General features: G+C 31.7%; 1 protein-coding gene across 1 annotated transcript; it reads left to right on the forward strand.

Annotated features, from left to right (window-relative positions):
• Positions 1 to 7,184: 7,184 nt before the first annotated feature.
• LOC105803540 (uncharacterized) lies at positions 7,185 to 8,520 on the forward strand. Its single transcript, XM_052634525.1, has one exon. It carries the CDS (start codon positions 7,293 to 7,295, stop codon positions 7,977 to 7,979), a length of 687 nt encoding a protein of 228 aa, XP_052490485.1. The 5' UTR covers positions 7,185 to 7,292; the 3' UTR covers positions 7,980 to 8,520.
• Positions 8,521 to 19,553: the final 11,033 nt, after the last annotated feature.

Below are 19,553 nucleotides of genomic sequence, written 5' to 3' on the forward strand. Positions count from 1 at the left end.
AACCAATTAAAACCCTAATTATACCTACTATCTCCTCTTCTCTTCAACCTCAACAGCTTTTTTTTCTTTCTCAAACAACAATTGGTCGTCGTCCCAGCTTGTTTTATATAGGGATAAGGGAAGGGGAGGGGTTAAGGTCAGACAACACCGATCTGATCGTGTACGGTGGACGTGGCCGGACAGTCACGGGGGGTCTCTGTTTTTATTCCCAAAGTGGTGCCGCCAGTGAACCGCCTTTAGACCTGTTATGGGCTGGGTTATCCACTCAAGCCTGAAGGCCCACCCTAAATTTAGGAGGGTTTGAGCAAAAATATTAAGCTCGAAAAATGGGTTTTGATAAAAAATTAGGCCCGTTTAAAATATGGCTGGGCTTAGGCTTGAACATTTTCAAGGTCTGGCCCGACCTATTTTAAGTTTATAATACATTATATTATGTAATTTAGAACACATTAAAAAATTAAACCTATACTAAATATATAATACCACTCTAATATAAATATTAAAATAATATTAAGATGACTATATAAAAAATTTTAATAAATAAAAAATGTATACAATTATTAAATATTAAAATAAAATAAAATATTTTAAAAAAATTAAAAAATAATAGGGGCGGGCCTAAAATGGGCTCAGATTAGTTTTTTACAAATATAGGTGGGTTTGGGTAAAATTTTAGGCTCAGATTCCGGTTGGATCGGGCTTGAGCAAGCATAAAGTATATTAATATTATGCTTAGATCCGACCTGGCTCATAAGCACCTTTAACCACCCTCCACCGATTAAAAAACTATTTTTTAACTCTTAGTTTGACATTGTTTAACTCATTGAATCATACTAGTGTCATCATATATAACCCCTCCACCATTTAAATATTATTATTTTAAACAAATTATAAGCTAATAGGCATGGTTCACTTTAACCCATTTTGGTAAATAATGCCAGTAGAGTATATTTTTGGATTTAATTATTTTTTATTATCAGAGTAAAAAAAATTGAAAAATCAGTTAAAGTTTAGTAACACAGCATGAAGTTCACTTCTAATTGCACTCAATTACCGAGTCTGGATAGAAACGTGAAAAGTAAATGCAGGACCCTACCACTAATGAAGTGACTGGAGGAACCGAATCACGTGATGGGTACGGATGATAAAAGTAGAGGGACCCATGATTTAGGGCGGTTGATCAGCCCTCTCCGTCCACTTGTCAAATATTCCACGTGTCTTCCACTCCCATCAACTAAATCATAGGACCACATTTCATCGTTTAAACATCTTTTAGGCCAGGGCAAGTAGCCTCACTTATCCGGTTCCCACTTGATTTTATGGGTTAATTACATCATATATGATCAAACTATAATTCCAATTTTAAAATATATTAGAAATCTTATTAGACGCGTGTGCATGTGAAAATCATAAATTTATAATACAAATATATGTTTAAAAAATATAAAATAAATAATGAGACATATGGTTTAAAATTAATTAATCACAATAACATGTGAAATACATATGATATTAAAATAACAAATAAATCAAATCGTAAGTAAAACGAAATTTGAGCGCATATATACATCATATAAACAATACTAAATGCACTAGAATTATTTATCATGGTTTTGTCAACAATTGTGAGTTAGTGTCGAGTTGACTTGTGAGTATGACACCAACTGAATTAATAACATTATTAATATATATACATCTAATGGAGATAATAACTTGTGCCATATTAAAATCAATTTTAGTTGAATGGTAAATTTAAAGTTTTATTAATTTAATTATTGTGGGTTCAAATCTCACCATGTGCATATTTTAATTGATTTTTTAAAATAAAAAAATCAAAATACCCTCAAATCGTATAACTTTTTAATTACGAAAGGATATTTTCATAATTTTCTAATTGAGTTTGTGATTTGGTTGAGGCAACACAAATTTAGTAAAACCCTTCATAAATAGTATAGATTATTTGAGTATTAAAAATATCAATATTGTATTAATTAATTAATTTGTGAATCTAATCACTAGACTATTTTTTATACAATGCTTAGAATTACTAAGCCATAACCCGTTTTAACCCTTAAATATGAGGATAAATATGCTTCACGGTACTCATATCTACGCCCTTCATACTTGACAATAATATTAATACCAAGCAAGTAAAACTCAATCAATCATTAGACTAGAAGGTAAATGATAATTTAGATCTAATGAGAAATATATTTAAAATATATGGATCAAATTATAAATACATGTATACTTATTTTATAAAATAGCTTAGGTTTGACACGACAAATAACATCTTGAATTTGATTAACAATGTATTTTATTATTGTATCAAATTTAAATTGTCCAACTAATAGGCATATAAGTGTTTATAATTTGATTCACATATTTGAAATATATATATTTTTGTTTAATTTAAACTTACATTTACTTATTAAATTGATAGAAAATACAATATGGACATTATAAAATTTAGAAGTTAATTTAAAATACCTTCTTTTTCATTATACTGAACTATAAGGGCACGTTTGGTTCGCTGTAATGGAATAGAGGTGTAATGGAATAGAGGTGTAATAGCAAATCAACTGTTTGGTTGAATGTAATGGAATAGAGGCATAATAGTAATCTTGTGTTTGGTTGAATGGAATAGAGGTGTAATAGCATAAGGGAAAAAACTAAAATGACTAGAATACCCTTAGCAGAAATTTGTTTAGATAAATGATTATTGTTATTGTTATTAAATTTTAATAAGATTATTAATATCAGTAATAAATAATTTAATCATATTTTAACATAATTATTATTAAATATATTTTAATTAAAATATATAATTTAATAAAATTCTTAATAATCAATATTCTTATATGAATTTACTCAAATCATAATATATGATACTATAAAATATAATTTGAAATAATTAATATTAAATATATTTTAATTAAAATATATGATTTAATAAAATTCTTAATATTAAATATTCTTATATGAATTTTCTAAAATCATAATATATAATACTATAAAATATAATTTAACATAATTATTATTAAATATAATTTAATAAAAATATATAATTTATCATCATACTATAGATAAATATTGAAATTTGTCCTTTGTACTTTATTTTTATTTATATTTGCCGTTATTTTTAAAAAATATGAGTAAATTTGTAACTTAATTTTTATGTTATTGAATTTTACCACTAAAATTTAAATTTTATTAATTTTTGCCACTAACTCTTATTTTTAGTTAAACTCTTATTTTAAATTTATATTGAATTTTATTTTTTAAATTACAAATATCTTCATTTAACTTAACGAGTAAATATAATTCTTGACTTTCCTTTCTCATCATCTAAACAAAAGCACAATAAACAAATTGTCAAAAAGAAACCCAAATACAATAGTTGGGAGATTTAAAAGCTTTCTCCAATAATGTGTTTCTTCTATAAGAAACAATGCTTATAAGTAGCTTGTCAAAGCTCAAAATCTATTTAGTCCTATGTCATACATCCAATGTCATTTGTATATATGCTCCCTCACATCAGCACAAAACACAAGACTCAATATGAAGCATACATGAGAAGAAAACAGTTGGATTGAGTTAATGAAGTACATGCATCTTATGTGTTTTTCTTTCTCAGGGAAAACCTTTCGAGAAAAAAGAAAGTAGAAAAGGAATTAAAAAAATGTTGGTGAAACGTTTAAGGAACATGCAAACAAGGTATCCTACAGCTAGTAGTGGTGATGAAATACTCTGCAACAAAATCAGCACATCTTATAGAATTGAACTCTCGAAACTACACAACGTCGTCCGCTCAATGAATATTTAACCATTATATCAACGTCTCGGGGATTCTTCTTGTTTGGTGCAACAGTCATGTAACAACCCAGTTTGACTCTAATCGGAATAGTGGTTTCGGGACCACAAATTTTAATTAGAAAAATATTTTAATATTATTTTGTGTGTTTATTTTGTATGCAATTAATTGTGTGAAATTTTCGTGTTTTAATTTTGTCGTTTAAGTGTCCGATTTAATAAAAGGGCTTAATCGCGTAAAATGAAAATTTAGGGGTTAATTATTAAAACACCTAATTGTTGTTGTCTTTATAATTTAGAGGTTTTATTATGCAATTAGCCCACTATGTAAGTTAGTGGGTGGCAAAGGACTAATGTAACCTTATTATATATGTTTTATATATATATTAGTAAAGGTTAATATAGTAAAATAATAATAAGGTTAATATATGTTTAATATAACAAATCAAAATGCCATGTTCTTCATCTTTTGGCCGAATTGGAGAGAAAATAAAAGGGGTTTAAAGCTTGTTTCATTCGGCACTTTCAAGCTTTGATTAAGGTAGGGATTTTGTTCGGTTTTTGATGATTTTTATGTTTTTGAGATCGTTGCTTCGATTACTATTTGACCCATGCTTGAATTTTTGATTTTGATGAATATTTTGAGCTATGCCATTGATGAATGCTTGAGTTTTATGATGTTTGTAGGTGAAATATGAAATATATTTGTTAGATTAATATATTTTGTATTGGAATTTTTAGTGAAATTGAGTAAATAGGGCTAAATTGTGAAATTAAATTTTTGGGGGACTAAAGTGTGAAATAAATGCAATGTGTGGACTTGTATGAGAACCATGAATATTCGGCCCTTGTGTGGTATGGGCAAATTTTGTGTAAATTGTGTTTTATGTAATAAGGAGTAAATTGCAAAAAGTGTAAATATTAGGGGCAAAATAGTAATTTTCCAAATTATGTGTTTTTGGATTAAAATTGAATGTGTTAATAAATAAATTATCTTATTTTGAATATATTTAGATCGAGAACCAAAGAAATCGGAGTTAGATCGGGGAAAAGCCAAATTAGTCGAGTAATCGTCCGACTTCGATTTTCCATCGTCCGAGGTAAGTCTATTAGCAATTTAATGTTATTAACTCAACATATATATATATATATATATATATGTGTGTGTGTGTGTGTGTGTGTGTGTATATTTATTGTATAATTGATGAGCTATAATTAAAAGTATATAAATTGAATTTAGTTAATATAAGCATTTATATATGTAAATAAGAAGTTCGAATAAGTATGTATATATAATTATAAGTTTTTGGAGTTAAGTGAAAGTATGGATGTTATATTTGTATTTATAATGTTCGAATATATATATGTATATATATAAAAATAAGTTTTTGAATTTAGTTGAATTGTGAATGTTATAAAAATATTAATAGGGTTGAATAAGCATGTATAAGTTATTGTATTGAAATTAGATATGAAGTTATATATATGAGCATGAGGTTCGATTGTGTATGAATATATATATATATATATATATAAGTTCATGAGTTGAATTATAAGTATAAATTATATATAAATGTATATGAGATGCAAATATGTATGTATACATATGTATAATTTTGTATTGAATTGAAGGTATGAAATTATTAGCTTAGATTATTTATAATATATTTGAATGTATGATATGTTTTCTTTGAAGTGAATTTAATGCCATAAAATGTGTATGTATCTAAGTAATTGAATGTTAAATGTATATTACTTGGTATATTATAAATTTAATAGTATGATATTAGTAGTAGGATTCAAGTTATAAAGTTATATACATAAATTTGTTAGGTTGAATCATGAAGATATTGAGTGGATTTGGTGTTTGAATTTCATGTACCTATATGGTTCAAAGATATAGGTTATAAATTTTGAGCTGAATTTTTATGTATGGATTTATATACATATATAGTTCGAATATGAATTCTGACTTCTTTGAACTGAAATTATTGTTGTGAATTATACAAGTATGTTTTAAGTGCATGATTGTTACGTAGAATTGAATATAATTCAATTCCAACGGAGAAACGACTATTGGATTTATTGCCGGTGAAATTATTCAGACTATCGTCTAGCGTGCTAAGTCTTGGTGAATTGAATCGGACTATCGTCCAGCGAGGCTAAGTGCTTGGTGAGTTGAATCAAAGCTACAAGCCTAACGAGGCTAAGTCTTGGGTGAACCTGAATCAAAGCTATAGGCTCAGCAGGCTAAGTGTCGGTGAACGGAATTAAACTATAAGCCTATAAGGTGAAGTGCCAGTGAATCTGTTTAAATTAAGTGATTCTATGCATTGGGTATAATATATATGATTTTGTTTATATGAAATGGATAAATTTATGAACATTATTTCAAGGTGGTTGATGAGTATATAATCATTGAATCCTTGTGAATAGTGAGTATGTATATATATATATATATCGGTTATCATGAAATTGTTGGATATAAATATATGTGTATATATGTATGCATTCGGCATAGGTGGGTATAAGTGTATATGTGCATTCAAAGACTTATAGTTGATAAGTATAAAATTTTGCTCTTGATATATGTAATTGAACAATTATATATAAATGGATCCGATGAAGCGAACAATAAGTACTCTAGTAATCAGTATATGCGTTAATGATTGTGTTAGTAACTTGATTATATGCATATAATGTATATACCCTTGTCCATTTATGTATATTAGTTAAATATACATTCTTTTAGATTTAAACAAAATGACTTAATATAGCAATGATTGGTTAGTAAATATATTTGATATTTGTGATTTCAATAAATTTACTTAAAGAATTATGTGATTCTTTTATATGTATTTTTAGATATGCTATAGACTTACTAAGCTATAAAAGCTTACTTTGATTGTTTTTGTCCATTTGATTTTATAGGTTTTGGAGACGCGTTACGAGCTCGGGGATCATCAGCATAGTCTATCACACTATCGACTTCTTTTGGTATTTTGTTAAATATTTAAACTTGATCTTATGACATGTATAGGTTTGAGTACGATGTTGGTTAGATTTTGATTGTAAATTATAAATAGCTATGCGAAAATGATTTAATTTTCATGTTTGGGATCAGTTTGGTTTTTAAAATGGTTGTGTTTGTTCGGTAATGCCTCGTAACCCTAATTCGGTGACGGATACGGGTTAGGAGTGTTACATTTTATTGGTATCAGAGCTACGGTTTAGTCGATTCTCGGACTAACATAGTGTGTATGAGTCTAGCTATACATGCCATAATTTTTATACTGAGATAGTGTGATGACTGCTGACATCTAAAAATGTGTTTTCGTATAGTAATGGATCCCGAACGAGTCGTAGCCGATGATGTTGAGAGTATAGCGCCTGCTCCTGCGCAAGGGACAGAGCCGGTAGATTCTCGACCGACCTCGAGTAACTAGGAGGGAGAGGCTAAACAAGCCTTTTACCAAATAATGAATGACTGGTTTACTCAATATGTCCAAACAAATCCGGTTGTACAACGACTTCCACCCCCGACTAATCCATCTTCGGTTCCTGTTATACCTCAAGTAAGTGATCCGATGAGATTACTTAAACCTCCTGTTGATAAAATTCGAAAACACGGGGCCGAAGAGTTCAGAGCTACTGATGATGATGACGCTGAGCGAGCTGAATTCTGGCTAGATAATACTATTCGAGTATTTGATGAGTTATCTTGCACCCCTGACAAGTGCTTGAAATGTGCCATATCCTTGCTACGGGACACTGCATATCACTGGTGGAATACACTAGTATCGGTGGTTCCGAAAAAGCGACTGACCTGGGAATTCTTTCAGACTGAGTTCCATAAGAAATATATTAGCCAGAGATTCATTGATCAGAAATGTAAGGAATTTCTTGAATTGAAACAGGGTCGGATGACAGTGACAGAATATGAGCGGAAATTTGTGAGACTCAGTAGATATGCTCGAGAGTGTGTTTCGACTGAAGCTATTATGTGTAAAAGATTTGAAGATGGGCTGAATGAAGATATTAAACTGTTAGTGGGCATACTTGAGATAAAGGAGTTCGTAGTACTTGTTGAACGAGCTTGTAAAGCTGAGGAGCTCGGGAAAGAGAAGAGGAGAGCTGACTATGAACCTCGAGATTCCCGTAAATGATCATTTAGTAAATTGTTCCAGTAGACCTCAAGGAAATCCAGAGAGGATCATAGCCGATCTAAAGCTACTGCAGGGTTTCCTAAGTATGATCGAGATCGACCCCCTGTGAGTTCACGAGCTACTTCAATTGCTAGCGTTGGTAGTGTTCGAAAAAATAGATCAGAGTGCAAGCATTGTGGGAAATGGCATCCTGGAGATTGCAGATTACATGATCGGTCTTGCTTCAAGTGTGGTTCAAAGGATCATTTCATTCGAGAGTGTCCGATGGTAGCTGATCAAAATACTGTGCAGAATACCAGACCGAGTAATGTGTCAGTATGGGGTAGACCGCCAAGGCATTTGGGTAATGCAAGTGGTAGTCAGAGAGGGACAAAGGACACAGCAGTTCGATCTGAGGCTCGTGCACCTGCCAGAGCATATGCTATCTGAGCTCGAGAGGAGGCTTCTTCTCCAGATGTTATTACTGGTACTTTCACTCTTTATGATACTAATGTTATTGCGTTGATTGATCCTGGTTCGACTCATTCTTATGTGTGTGAGACCTTAGTATTAAGTAAGACTTTACCTGTTGAGTCTACTGAGTTTGTAATTAAAGTATCAAACCCCCTGGGCCAGTGTGTGTTGGTTGACAAAGTGTGTAAGAATTGTCCGTTGATGATTCGAGATTTATGTTTTCCCGCTGATTTGATGTTGTTGCCATTCGACGAGTTTGATATAATTTTGGATATGGATTGGTTAACTCTGCATGATGCTATTGTAAACTGCAAACGGAAAACTATTGATCTACGGTGTCGGAATGATGAGATTATTCGGATTGAATCTAATGATCTGAATGGTTTACCAGTAATAATATCCTCGACGTCGGCTCAGAAGTATGTGAGAAAATGTTGTGAAGCTTATCTTGCATTTGTTCTTGATAATAAAGTGACCGAAAAGAAGATTGAATCTGTGCCAGTAGTGTGTGAGTATTCAGACGTGTTTCCTGAAGAATTACCGGGTTTGCCACCTATTCGTGAGGTAGAGTTTGGTATTGAGTTAGTACCAGGGATGACTCCAATTTCAATAGCTCCATACCGTATGGCACCGACCGAATTAAAAGAATTGAAAGTACAGTTGCAAGAGTTGACTGATAAAGGTTTCGCACGACCGAGTTTCTCTCCTTGGGGTGCACCAGTTCTGTTTGTGAAAAAGAAAGACGGAACGATGAGAATGTGTATTGATTACCGGCAGCTCAATAAGGTGACTATAAAGAATAAATATCCGTTGCCACGTATTGACGATTTGTTCGATCAGCTAAAAGGGGCTTCAGTGTTTTCGAAGATAGATTTGAGATCAGGTTACTATCAGTTGCGAGTTAAAGACTCTGATGTGCCAAAAACAGCTTTCCGAACGAGGTACGGACATTACGAGTTCCTGGTTATGCCTTTTGGACTTACTAATGCACCTGCTGTTTTCATGGATTTGATGAATCAGATTTTTAGACAGTATCTGGATCGATTTGTGGTAGTATTTATAGATGACATTTTGATCTACTCTCGTGACGAAACTGAGCATGTCGAACATCTAAGACTTGTGTTACAAACTTTGTGAAATAAGCAGTTGTATGCAAAGTTTAGTAAATGTGAGTTCTGGTTACGTGAAGTCAGTTTTCTGGGCCATGTTGTATCAGCATCGGGTATTCGGGTTGATCTGAGTAAAATTTCAGCTATACTTGATTGGAAACCTCCGAGGAATGTCTCAGAAGTTCGAAGCTTTCTGGGGCTCGCTGGTTATTATAGACGGTTCGTGAAAGGGTTCTCTATGATTGCGACCCCGATGACAAAGTTATTACAAAAAGACGTTAAGTTCGAGTGGTCAGAAAAGTGTCAGAAAAGTTTTGATCAGTTGAAAGTTCTTTTGACCGAAGCTCCAATCTTAGTTCAGCCAGAATCGGGTAAAGAGTTTGTTATTTATAGTGATGCATCTTTAAATGGTTTGGGCTGTGTTTTGATGCAGGAAGGCAAAGTTGTAGCCTATGCATCGAGGCAGTTAAAGCCGCATGAAAAGAACTATCCAACGCACGACCTGGAATTAGCCGCTATTGTATTTGCGTTGAAAATATGGCGCCACTATCTGTTTGGTGAAAATGTCATGTTTATTCCGATCACAAAAGCCTGAAGTATTTGATGACTCAGAAGGATCTGAATTTGAGACAGCGCCGATGGTTAGAATTGCTAAAAGATTACGAGCTTGTGATTGACTATCATCCGGAAAGGCTAATGTTGTTCTTGATGCCCTAAGTCGAAAATCTTTGCTTGCTTTATGCAATGAACGCGCATATGGCTATGTCTGATGATGGAGCGATAGTAGCTGAATTGAAAGCAAAATCGTTATTTGTTCAACAGATTTGTGAACCCTAGAAAGTCGATGATGATTTACTTGCAAAACGAGCTCAGTGTGACTTAAATGTTGATTCAGAGTTTCTAGTTGATGCTGAGAATTGTTTGAGACTCAGAAACCGATTATGTGTTCCGAAAAATCCAGAGTTAATTCAGATGATTTTGAATGAAGCCCATAATGGACGATTTTCTGTTCATCTGGGTAGCACGAAAATGTATAACGATCTGAAACAGCATTATTGGTGGCATGGTATGAAACGAGACATTTCTGACTTTGTTTCGAAATGTTTAATATGTCAGCAAGTAAAAGCCGAGCATCAGGTACCTTCTGGATTACTTCAGCCGATCATGATACCTGAATGGAAATGGGATCGAATTACGATGGATTTTGTATTCGGTTTACCGTTGACACCGAGCAAGAAAGATGCAATTTGGGTTATTGTTGATAGGTTGACAAAATCGGCTCACTTTGTTCCAGTTCGTATTGATTATTCACTTGATAAACTTGCTGGATTGTACATTTCTCAGATTGTGAGGTTGCACGGAGTACCTGTTTCTATTATTTCGGACAGAGACCCGAGATTTACATCGCGATTTTCGAAGAAATTACAAGATGCTTTAGGTACGAAGCTACATTTTAGCACAGCTTTTCATCCGCAAACAGATGGTCAATCCGAGCGAATCATTCAAATGCTTGAGGATATGTTGAGATGTTGCATTCTCGAGTTTGAAGGTACGTGGGAACGATACTAACCTTTGATTGAATTTGCTTATAATAATAGCTTTCAATCTAGTATCAAAATGGCACCTTACGAGGCTTTGTACGGTCGTAAATGTCGTACACCATTGTATTGGACCGAGCTCAGTGAAAATAAGATACACGGGGTTGACTTGATTAAAGAGACTGAACAGAAAGTGAAAGTGATTCGGGATAGTCTGAAATCAGCATCGGATTGTCAGAAATCTTATGCGGATTTGAAAAGAAAGGATATAGAATTTCAGATCGGAGATAAAGTGTTTTTGAAAGTCTCACCGTGGAAGAAAATACTCAGATTCGGTCGTAAAGGCAAGTTGAGTCCGAGATTTATTGGACCGTATGAGATTATAGAGCGTGTTGGACCGGTTGCTTATAGATTGACGTTACCGCCTGAGTTAGAAAAGATTCATAATGTATTCCATGTTTCGATGCTCCGTAGATACCGATCTGATCCTTCAGATGTGATTAGTCCGATGGAGATTAAAATTAACTCTGATATGTCATATGAAGAAGAACTGATTAGTATTCTGGCTCGTGAGATCAAAGAGTTACGAAATAAGAAAATTCCGTTAGTTAAAGTATTGTGGCATAAACACGGAGTTGAAGAAGCAACTTGGGAGTCAGAAGATACAATGAAAGAGTGTTATCCAAACCTATTCACCGATAAGATTTTCGGGGACGAAAATCCCTAAGGGGGGAGAGTTGTAACAACCCGGTTTGACTCTAATCGGAATAGTGGTTTTGGAACCACAAATCCGAATTAGAAAAATATTTTAATATTATTTTGTGTGTTTATTTTGTATGCAATTAATTGTGTGAAATTTTCGTGTTTTAATTTTGTCGTTTAAGTGTCCGATTTAATAAAAGGGCTTAATCGCGTAAAATGAAAATTTAGGGGTTAATTATTAAAACACCTAATTGTTGTTGTCTTTATAATTTAGAGGTTTTATTATGCAATTAGCCCACTATGTAAGTTAGTGGGTGGCAAGGACTAATGTAACCTTATTATATATGTTTTATATATATATTAGTAAAGGTTAATATAGTAAAATAATAATAAGGTTAATATATGTTTAATATAACAAATCAAAATGCCATGTTCTTCATCTTTTGGCGAATTGGAGAGAAAATAAAGGGTTTAAAGCTTGTTTCATTCGGCACTTTCAAGCTTTGATTAAGGTAGGGATTTTGTTAGGTTTTGATGATTTTTATGTTTTTGAGATCGTTGCTTGATTACTATTTGACCCATGCTTGAATTTTTGATTTTGATGAATATTTTGAGCTATGCCATTGATGAATGCTTGAGTTTTATGATGTTTGTAGGTGAAATATGAAATATATTTGTTAGATTAATATATTTTGTATTGGAATTTTAGTGAAATTGAGTAAATAGGGCTAAATTGTGAAATTAAATTTTGGGGGACTAAAGTGTGAAATAAATGCAATGTGTGGACTTGTATGAGAACCATGAATATTCGCCCTTGTGTGGTATGGGCAAATTTTGTGTAAATTGTGTTTTATGTAATAAGGAGTAAATTGCAAAAAGTGTAAATATTAGGGGCAAAATAGTAATTTTCCAAATTATGTGTTTTTGGATTAAAATTGAATGTGTTAATAAATAAATTATCTTATTTTGAATATATTTAGATCGAGAACCAAAGAAATCGGAGTTAGATCGGGAAAAGCCAAATTAGTCGAGTAATCGTCCCACTTGATTTTCCATCGTCGAGGTAAGTCTATTAGCAATTTAATGTTATTAACTCAACATATATATATATATATATATGTGTGTGTGTGTGTGTGTGTGTGTATATTTATTGTATAATTGATGAGCTATAATTAAAAGTATATAAATTGAATTTAGTTAATATAAGCATTTATATATGTAAATAAGAAGTTCGAATCGGTATGTATATATAATTATAAGTTTTTGGAGTTAAGTGAAAGTATGGATGTTATATTTGTATTTATAATGTTGAATATATATATGTATATATATAAAAATAAGTTTTGAATTTAGTTGAATTGTGAATGTTATAAAAATATTAATAGGGTTCGAATAAGCATGTATAAGTTATTGTATTGAAATTAGATATGAAGTTATATATATGAGCATGAGGTTCGATTGTGTATGAATATATATATATATATATATATATATAAGTTCATGAGTTGAATTATAAGTATAAATCATATATAAATGTATATGAGATGCAAATATGTATGTATACATATGTATAATTTTGAATTGAATTGAAGGTATGAAATTATTAGCTTAGATTATTTATAATATATTTGAATGTATGATATGTTTTCTTTGAAGTGAATTTAATGCCATAAAATGTGTATGTATCTAAGTAATTGAATGTTAAATGTATATTACTTGGTATATTATAAATTTAATAGTATGATATTAGTAGTAGGATTCAAGTTATAAAGTTATATACATAAATTTGTTAGGTTGAATCATGAAGATATTGATTTGGATTTGGTGTTTGAATTTGATGTACCTATGTGGTTCAAAGATATAGGTTATAAATTTTGAGCTGAATTTTTATGTATGGATATATATATATATATAGTTCGAATATGAATTACGACTTCTTTGAACTAAAATTATTGTTGTGAATTATACAAGTATGTTTTAAGTGCACGATTGTTACGTAGAATTGAATATAATTCAATTCCAACGGAGAAACGACTATCGGATTTATTGCCGTGAAATTATTCGGACTATCGTCTAGCAAGCTAAGTCTTGGTGAATTGAATCGGACTATCGTCCAAAGAGCTAAGTCCGGTGAGTTGAATCGAGCTACAAGCCTAGCAGTGCTAAGTGCTTATGAATCTGAATCGAGCTATAGGCTTAGCAGGCTAAGTCTTGGTGAACGGAATTAAACTATAAGCCTATCGGTGAAGTGCCGTGAATCTGTTTAAATTAAGTGATTCTATGCATTGGGTATAAATATATATGATTTTGTTTATATGAAATGGATAACTTTATGAACATTATTTCAAGGTGGTTGATGAGTATATAATCATTGAATCCTTGTGAATAGTGAGTATGTATATATATATATATCGGTTATCATGAAATTGTTGGATATAAATATATGTGTGTATATATGTATGCATTCGGCATAGGTGGGTATAAGTGTATATGTGCATTCGGCACTTATAGTTGATAAGTATAAAAATTTTGCTCTTGATATATGTAATTGAACAATTATATATAAATGGATCCGATGAAGTCACGAACAATAAGTACTCTAGTAATCAAGTATATGCGATTAATGATTATGTTAGTAACTTGATTATATGCATATAATGTATATACCCTTGTCCATTTATGTATATTAGTTAAATATACATTCTTTTAGATTTAAACAAAATGACTTAATATAGCAATGATTGGTTAGTAAATATATTTGATATTTGTGATTTTAATAAATTTACTTAAAGAATTATGTGATTCTTTTATATGTATTTTAGATATGCTATAGACTTACTAAGCTATAAAAGCTTACTTTGATTGTTTTTGTCCATTTGATTTTATAGATTTTGGAGACGCGTTACGAGCTCGGGGATCATCAAGATAGTCTATCACACTATCGACTTCTTTTGGTATTTTGTTAAATATTTAAACTTGATCTTATGGCATGTATAGGTTTGAGTACGATGTTGGTTAGATTTTGATTGTAAATTATAAATAGCTATGCGAAAATGATTTAATTTTCATGTTTGGGATCAGTTTGGTTTTTAAAATGGTTGTGTTTGTTCGGTAATGCCTCGTAACCCTAATTCGACGACGGATACGTTGTTAGGGGTGTTACAAGTCATGCTCCCAATTATTGTCTCCCCTTCACAGATGGTTAACACATCCTCTAGCTATAGGACTGTTTGCTTCCAATGGGTAGCTCGCGATCTTGGTCCTGCATTTTGTATTTGCCATTAGCCAAGGCAAAGTTCTTCTAGGTGGCTTGTGATTTCTATTCGTAGATAAAATGGAAAGGACAAAGGATGGAGAATTTTGATGTAGATACAAACACGTAGAGAAACCCATCAATTTGTGGCATTTGGTAAACGAAACATCAAAATATGCAACGAAAGCATGGATGTAATCATCACGCTCGCAATAAGCTTGAAAGGTGCGATGAAAGAAGCATCCCTGTGAACCATCTTAGAAATATCCATTGTGCGAAACCGAAAACCAAAATAAATAATTCGGTTGTACTCAAACACATTATTTTGTAAAATAATTTCCAGTAAGTGTTCATATATATAGATACCCAATGATATATACATACATACAGGAATATGCTTGTGTATTTTCTCACCTTGAGAATGTGGCAATTTGTTACAATTTGTTTTCGTCAACCGTGTCAACAAGAGGTTCCATCATAGCTTGCTTTTTATACAACTCATGTCAAAGCCATAAACATTATTCCAAAGCTGTAGCAAGATGATGCCATGTAGAAAAGATGGGGTATATATAAGAATACAAAAGTTGAATTGCAATGAAACACAATAGAAAAACTCGTTGAAAGTTATACAAATACATATGAACATATTCACTAGCTTTATATCAATTTAGCGATCTGTTATACTCACATTCAATCTTGTCGTCTTTGTACTCGGCATCCTCAATTGTTGTCAAGTAAAGAGAAGCTTCATCTGGTAGCACAACTCCATCACCAACTGACACGGGTGAAGGAATAAGAACTTTGATTGTAAAGAATGTAGCTTATAAGAACCCAACAAAATTTTTGCTTTGATGAGCAAGAGTAAAAATAAATTTAAAAGGCCCAAATTGTTCACCATACTGAAATAATAAGGAAGCAAAGCGCTCAAGAGAGCTTGACATGATGATGGAGTTAAAATCTCAATCAATTAACAGTTATAGTAGGAATCTAAGCTACTTTACGCAAATCATAGCATGCAACGAAGAATTTAACTAACAAAGTAGCTAGTCGCCCCAACCACACGAAGCAATACAAGAAGACACAACAATTTTAAAAACTTCACCATCGGGCAAGCCATTTGTTTCAACAATTTGTTTAGCCATGTCACTATATGGGAGCATTCAACCTAGGAAAGGGAAAAATATGAACAACATTTGACAAATAAGAGATAGACGCCATGAGTGTAAGAATTTGGTCGACAGATTATTAACAACACATAAAATAGAAAAGAAGGAAGATGTAAACTGAAGTCATACAACATAAACATGTGCCATACCGCTTTTGCACAAAACCGGACAAAATTCCATCCAGCCCCACGTCAAGAACTATTTTGTTCGGAATAGAAACTTATTCCGATAAATAACATTTTGATATGTCTTGGTTAGACTACATCTTTAAGCATTTCAAATACAAGGAATGACAAGTTAACACAGGAGGAAAAACATTTCACGAAAAAGAAGAAATGAAAACTTACGCAACAGTATCAAGTTCTTCTCTGAAACCAAGAAAACAAACACGTAAATCATTTTGAAATTTAAGTAAAAGATTAAGTTAAAAAAGAAGACAGCTTTTGGATGGTAAGCGTGATGCATTAATTCATGTATGAGCTTAAACAAATGAAAAATTACAACCAACCCTCCAATCACGTATATTCGCACCCAATAGATCACAAAATAATGGTGACTAAAAGAACCATTCCATAAATAAGTCGACAAAAAGCGAAACAAGATTCAAATGTCCAAGTTGTTGCACACTCACTTCATGAATACTGCACATACACAAAAGAGGGGACGAAGATTTAGAGGAAAGTGCTCACTGGAGATAAATACAAGAATGTATGACTTGAAACATCAACAACCCAATGCCCTACCTAATACCGACATGCTAGCCCCATAAACATGCAACCAGTGAACCACAAATTACTTAGATATAAATAAACTATTGAACTTAACAAGCTCTAACTTTTGCGAAGATAGAAACTTTCTTCTCACATTCGAACCTTCTTCACAAAAATGTGAAAGGCAACACTAAGAAATCCTCACATTCTCATTGTTTTCTAATCAACAAGAAAAATTAGTAAAAAAACTTCAAAATTGAATCTTGGAAAAGAGGATGAGAAGTAGAAAATATACCAAGTGAGAGTAAGAATCAAGTAATAATCAGCACTGGTTTTATCATCTTCGCCGTCGCAACCGAAAAACGAAACGTCGGGCTCTCCCATAGAAACATATTCACTAGCTTTGTCAACGGCGACGATTGAATCATCGAGATTGGAGTTGTTGCTGGCGATTTCCTTGTCGTCGGCGTCTCGGAAGCGAATGTTAGCTCCTTCGAAATTGTTCGAAGAGTTGGTCGAGGTTTGAGTTGTGTTGGGGATCTAGAAATGGAGAGAGATAATAAAATACCAGTGCCATGCCATGCCCACCACACGTGAAAAAACCTATATAAAAAAAGAGAGGTAAAAAAGAGAAGGAGAAGAGGCGATGAGAGTGGAGAAGAAAGCTAGAAGGAAGAAACAGAAGACGTGGATTTTGGGTAAAACAGAAGCGGGAATGGAGAGGGTAAAACAGGGACCAAAACTGAAGCAGCGCCTAAACTGAGCTCAAGGAAGGGATTAGAAATCGGTGGTTTTTTCCGATTAGGAAGGTAAAGGATTACACCCGTATTAGCAATACATCAAACCAAACGATGGAATACAGCCGCATTAGGTGGGGCCCACCGATTAGCCAATACACCAAACCAAACATGGTGTAAGTTGTTAAAAATATGTTTTCGTCATTAAACTTTAAATAATTATTATATGATCATTAATATCATCAATTTATTATGTTATAATCACTTTATCGTTAACTCCGTTAAAACTGAAACATAAAATTATTGTGGTAGATGAATGCCATAATTTTCAAATTTTATAACTAGTTATTATTATTTTAAATGAATTTAATTAATTTTTTAACTTTCTTTTATTTGTTTTCCTTGTCGTCTTCTTTTCCCTTTCTTTGTCACTCTTTTTCAATTTGGGTTCAAAAATTTTAAAGTTGTTCTGAAAGAATTACTATTTATTTTACGTGGAGATCTGGGGCTTTGTGGGACAATGCAACAATAAGAAGAAAATAAAAGGAAAAAAATTAATTCGCTCAAAACATTTATAGCTAATAGTTATACCATTTAACTAAAATATTGTCTACAATAATCACACTTCAATTTATCATTATACTTTTAACTCGAGTTAATGATTAACCGATCCATAATAAACTAATAACGTTAGTGATTATATAGTGAAATTTCAAAATTTAATGATTAAAATATAATTTTAAGTAAACTTTGAATTTTTCCTTTTATTAGATATACTAGTTCAAATCGCTTCGATTATACTAATGTTTAATTTTGCAACTAAACAATTTTTTTCCTTGAAAAGGAAACTAAAATGCATGGGAAGAGTCAAGTAACTGCTCAATACATAATTTATTAGAGAGGTTTATGGGTCGGGTCGGGTCGAATTTAAGTTCACATTTAATTTAAAATTAATTTTTTTTATTCAAGTCCAGTTTAATTTAAGAAAAGTAAACTGGATCCAATTTGACCAATCCATATTTGATTTTTAAAATATTGGTTTTATTTAAAATATACATATTTTTAAATAAATATAATACATTAAATGTACTAAAAATACTAAAATAAAGTTTTCTAACACATTAAAAATACGTTAAAAAGTATTTATATTAAAAAACACTACCATAAATATAATAAATGTTTTATTATACTAAAAACATTGATAAATATAATAAATATTTTATTGTATTAAAATTTTATATTTTGAGTTCGGTTATTTAGTTGAGTAAGGTTTTTATTTATTTATTTAAGTTTTGGCTAATGGGTTTAATTGTTATTAGATTAGTGATTTAATATAAATATATATAATTAATATAATGTTTTTTTTATAATATAATATATTCGAAATAATGAGCTAAAACAAAAAGAATCTTATCAAAATCCCAAACAATATGGAAAGCGGATCTTAATTCTAATCCAAACTTATTTTTGAGATTTGATATTTTATCTAAACTCTTTAATTTTTTGGAGACGAAAACCATCTAATAATTACCAAACATGACAGACGGATTTGAGGCCGGGATATCTGGAATTAATAGATCATAACAGCAGATATACTATGCCAAAAACAAGGCCTTTTCCTTTTAGTCACTTAAACAGACACTGACTTTTAGCTGTTAATACCATTAATTCAGACTACTTCCTCAAATCCAACTGAGATTAGTACCCTTGGTCTAAGCTTAGTTTCTGGTGTACAGGATCTATTTTATGGCAAGTACAGAACATACTTCTAAACTCACAGGAAATTTTCTCTTATCGATATATCATAATCAAGAAGGAAGAGAACAAAGGCTTTTAGCAAGACATTTTACAAAAGCACTCTAGTATTTTTTTTTATCGTTCTCCATCTTACATCTGAGAGTTTCCT

Source organism: Gossypium raimondii, chromosome 8 (assembly GCF_025698545.1).
Source record: "Gossypium raimondii isolate GPD5lz chromosome 8, ASM2569854v1, whole genome shotgun sequence".
NCBI classification, from domain to species: domain Eukaryota; kingdom Viridiplantae; phylum Streptophyta; class Magnoliopsida; order Malvales; family Malvaceae; genus Gossypium; species Gossypium raimondii.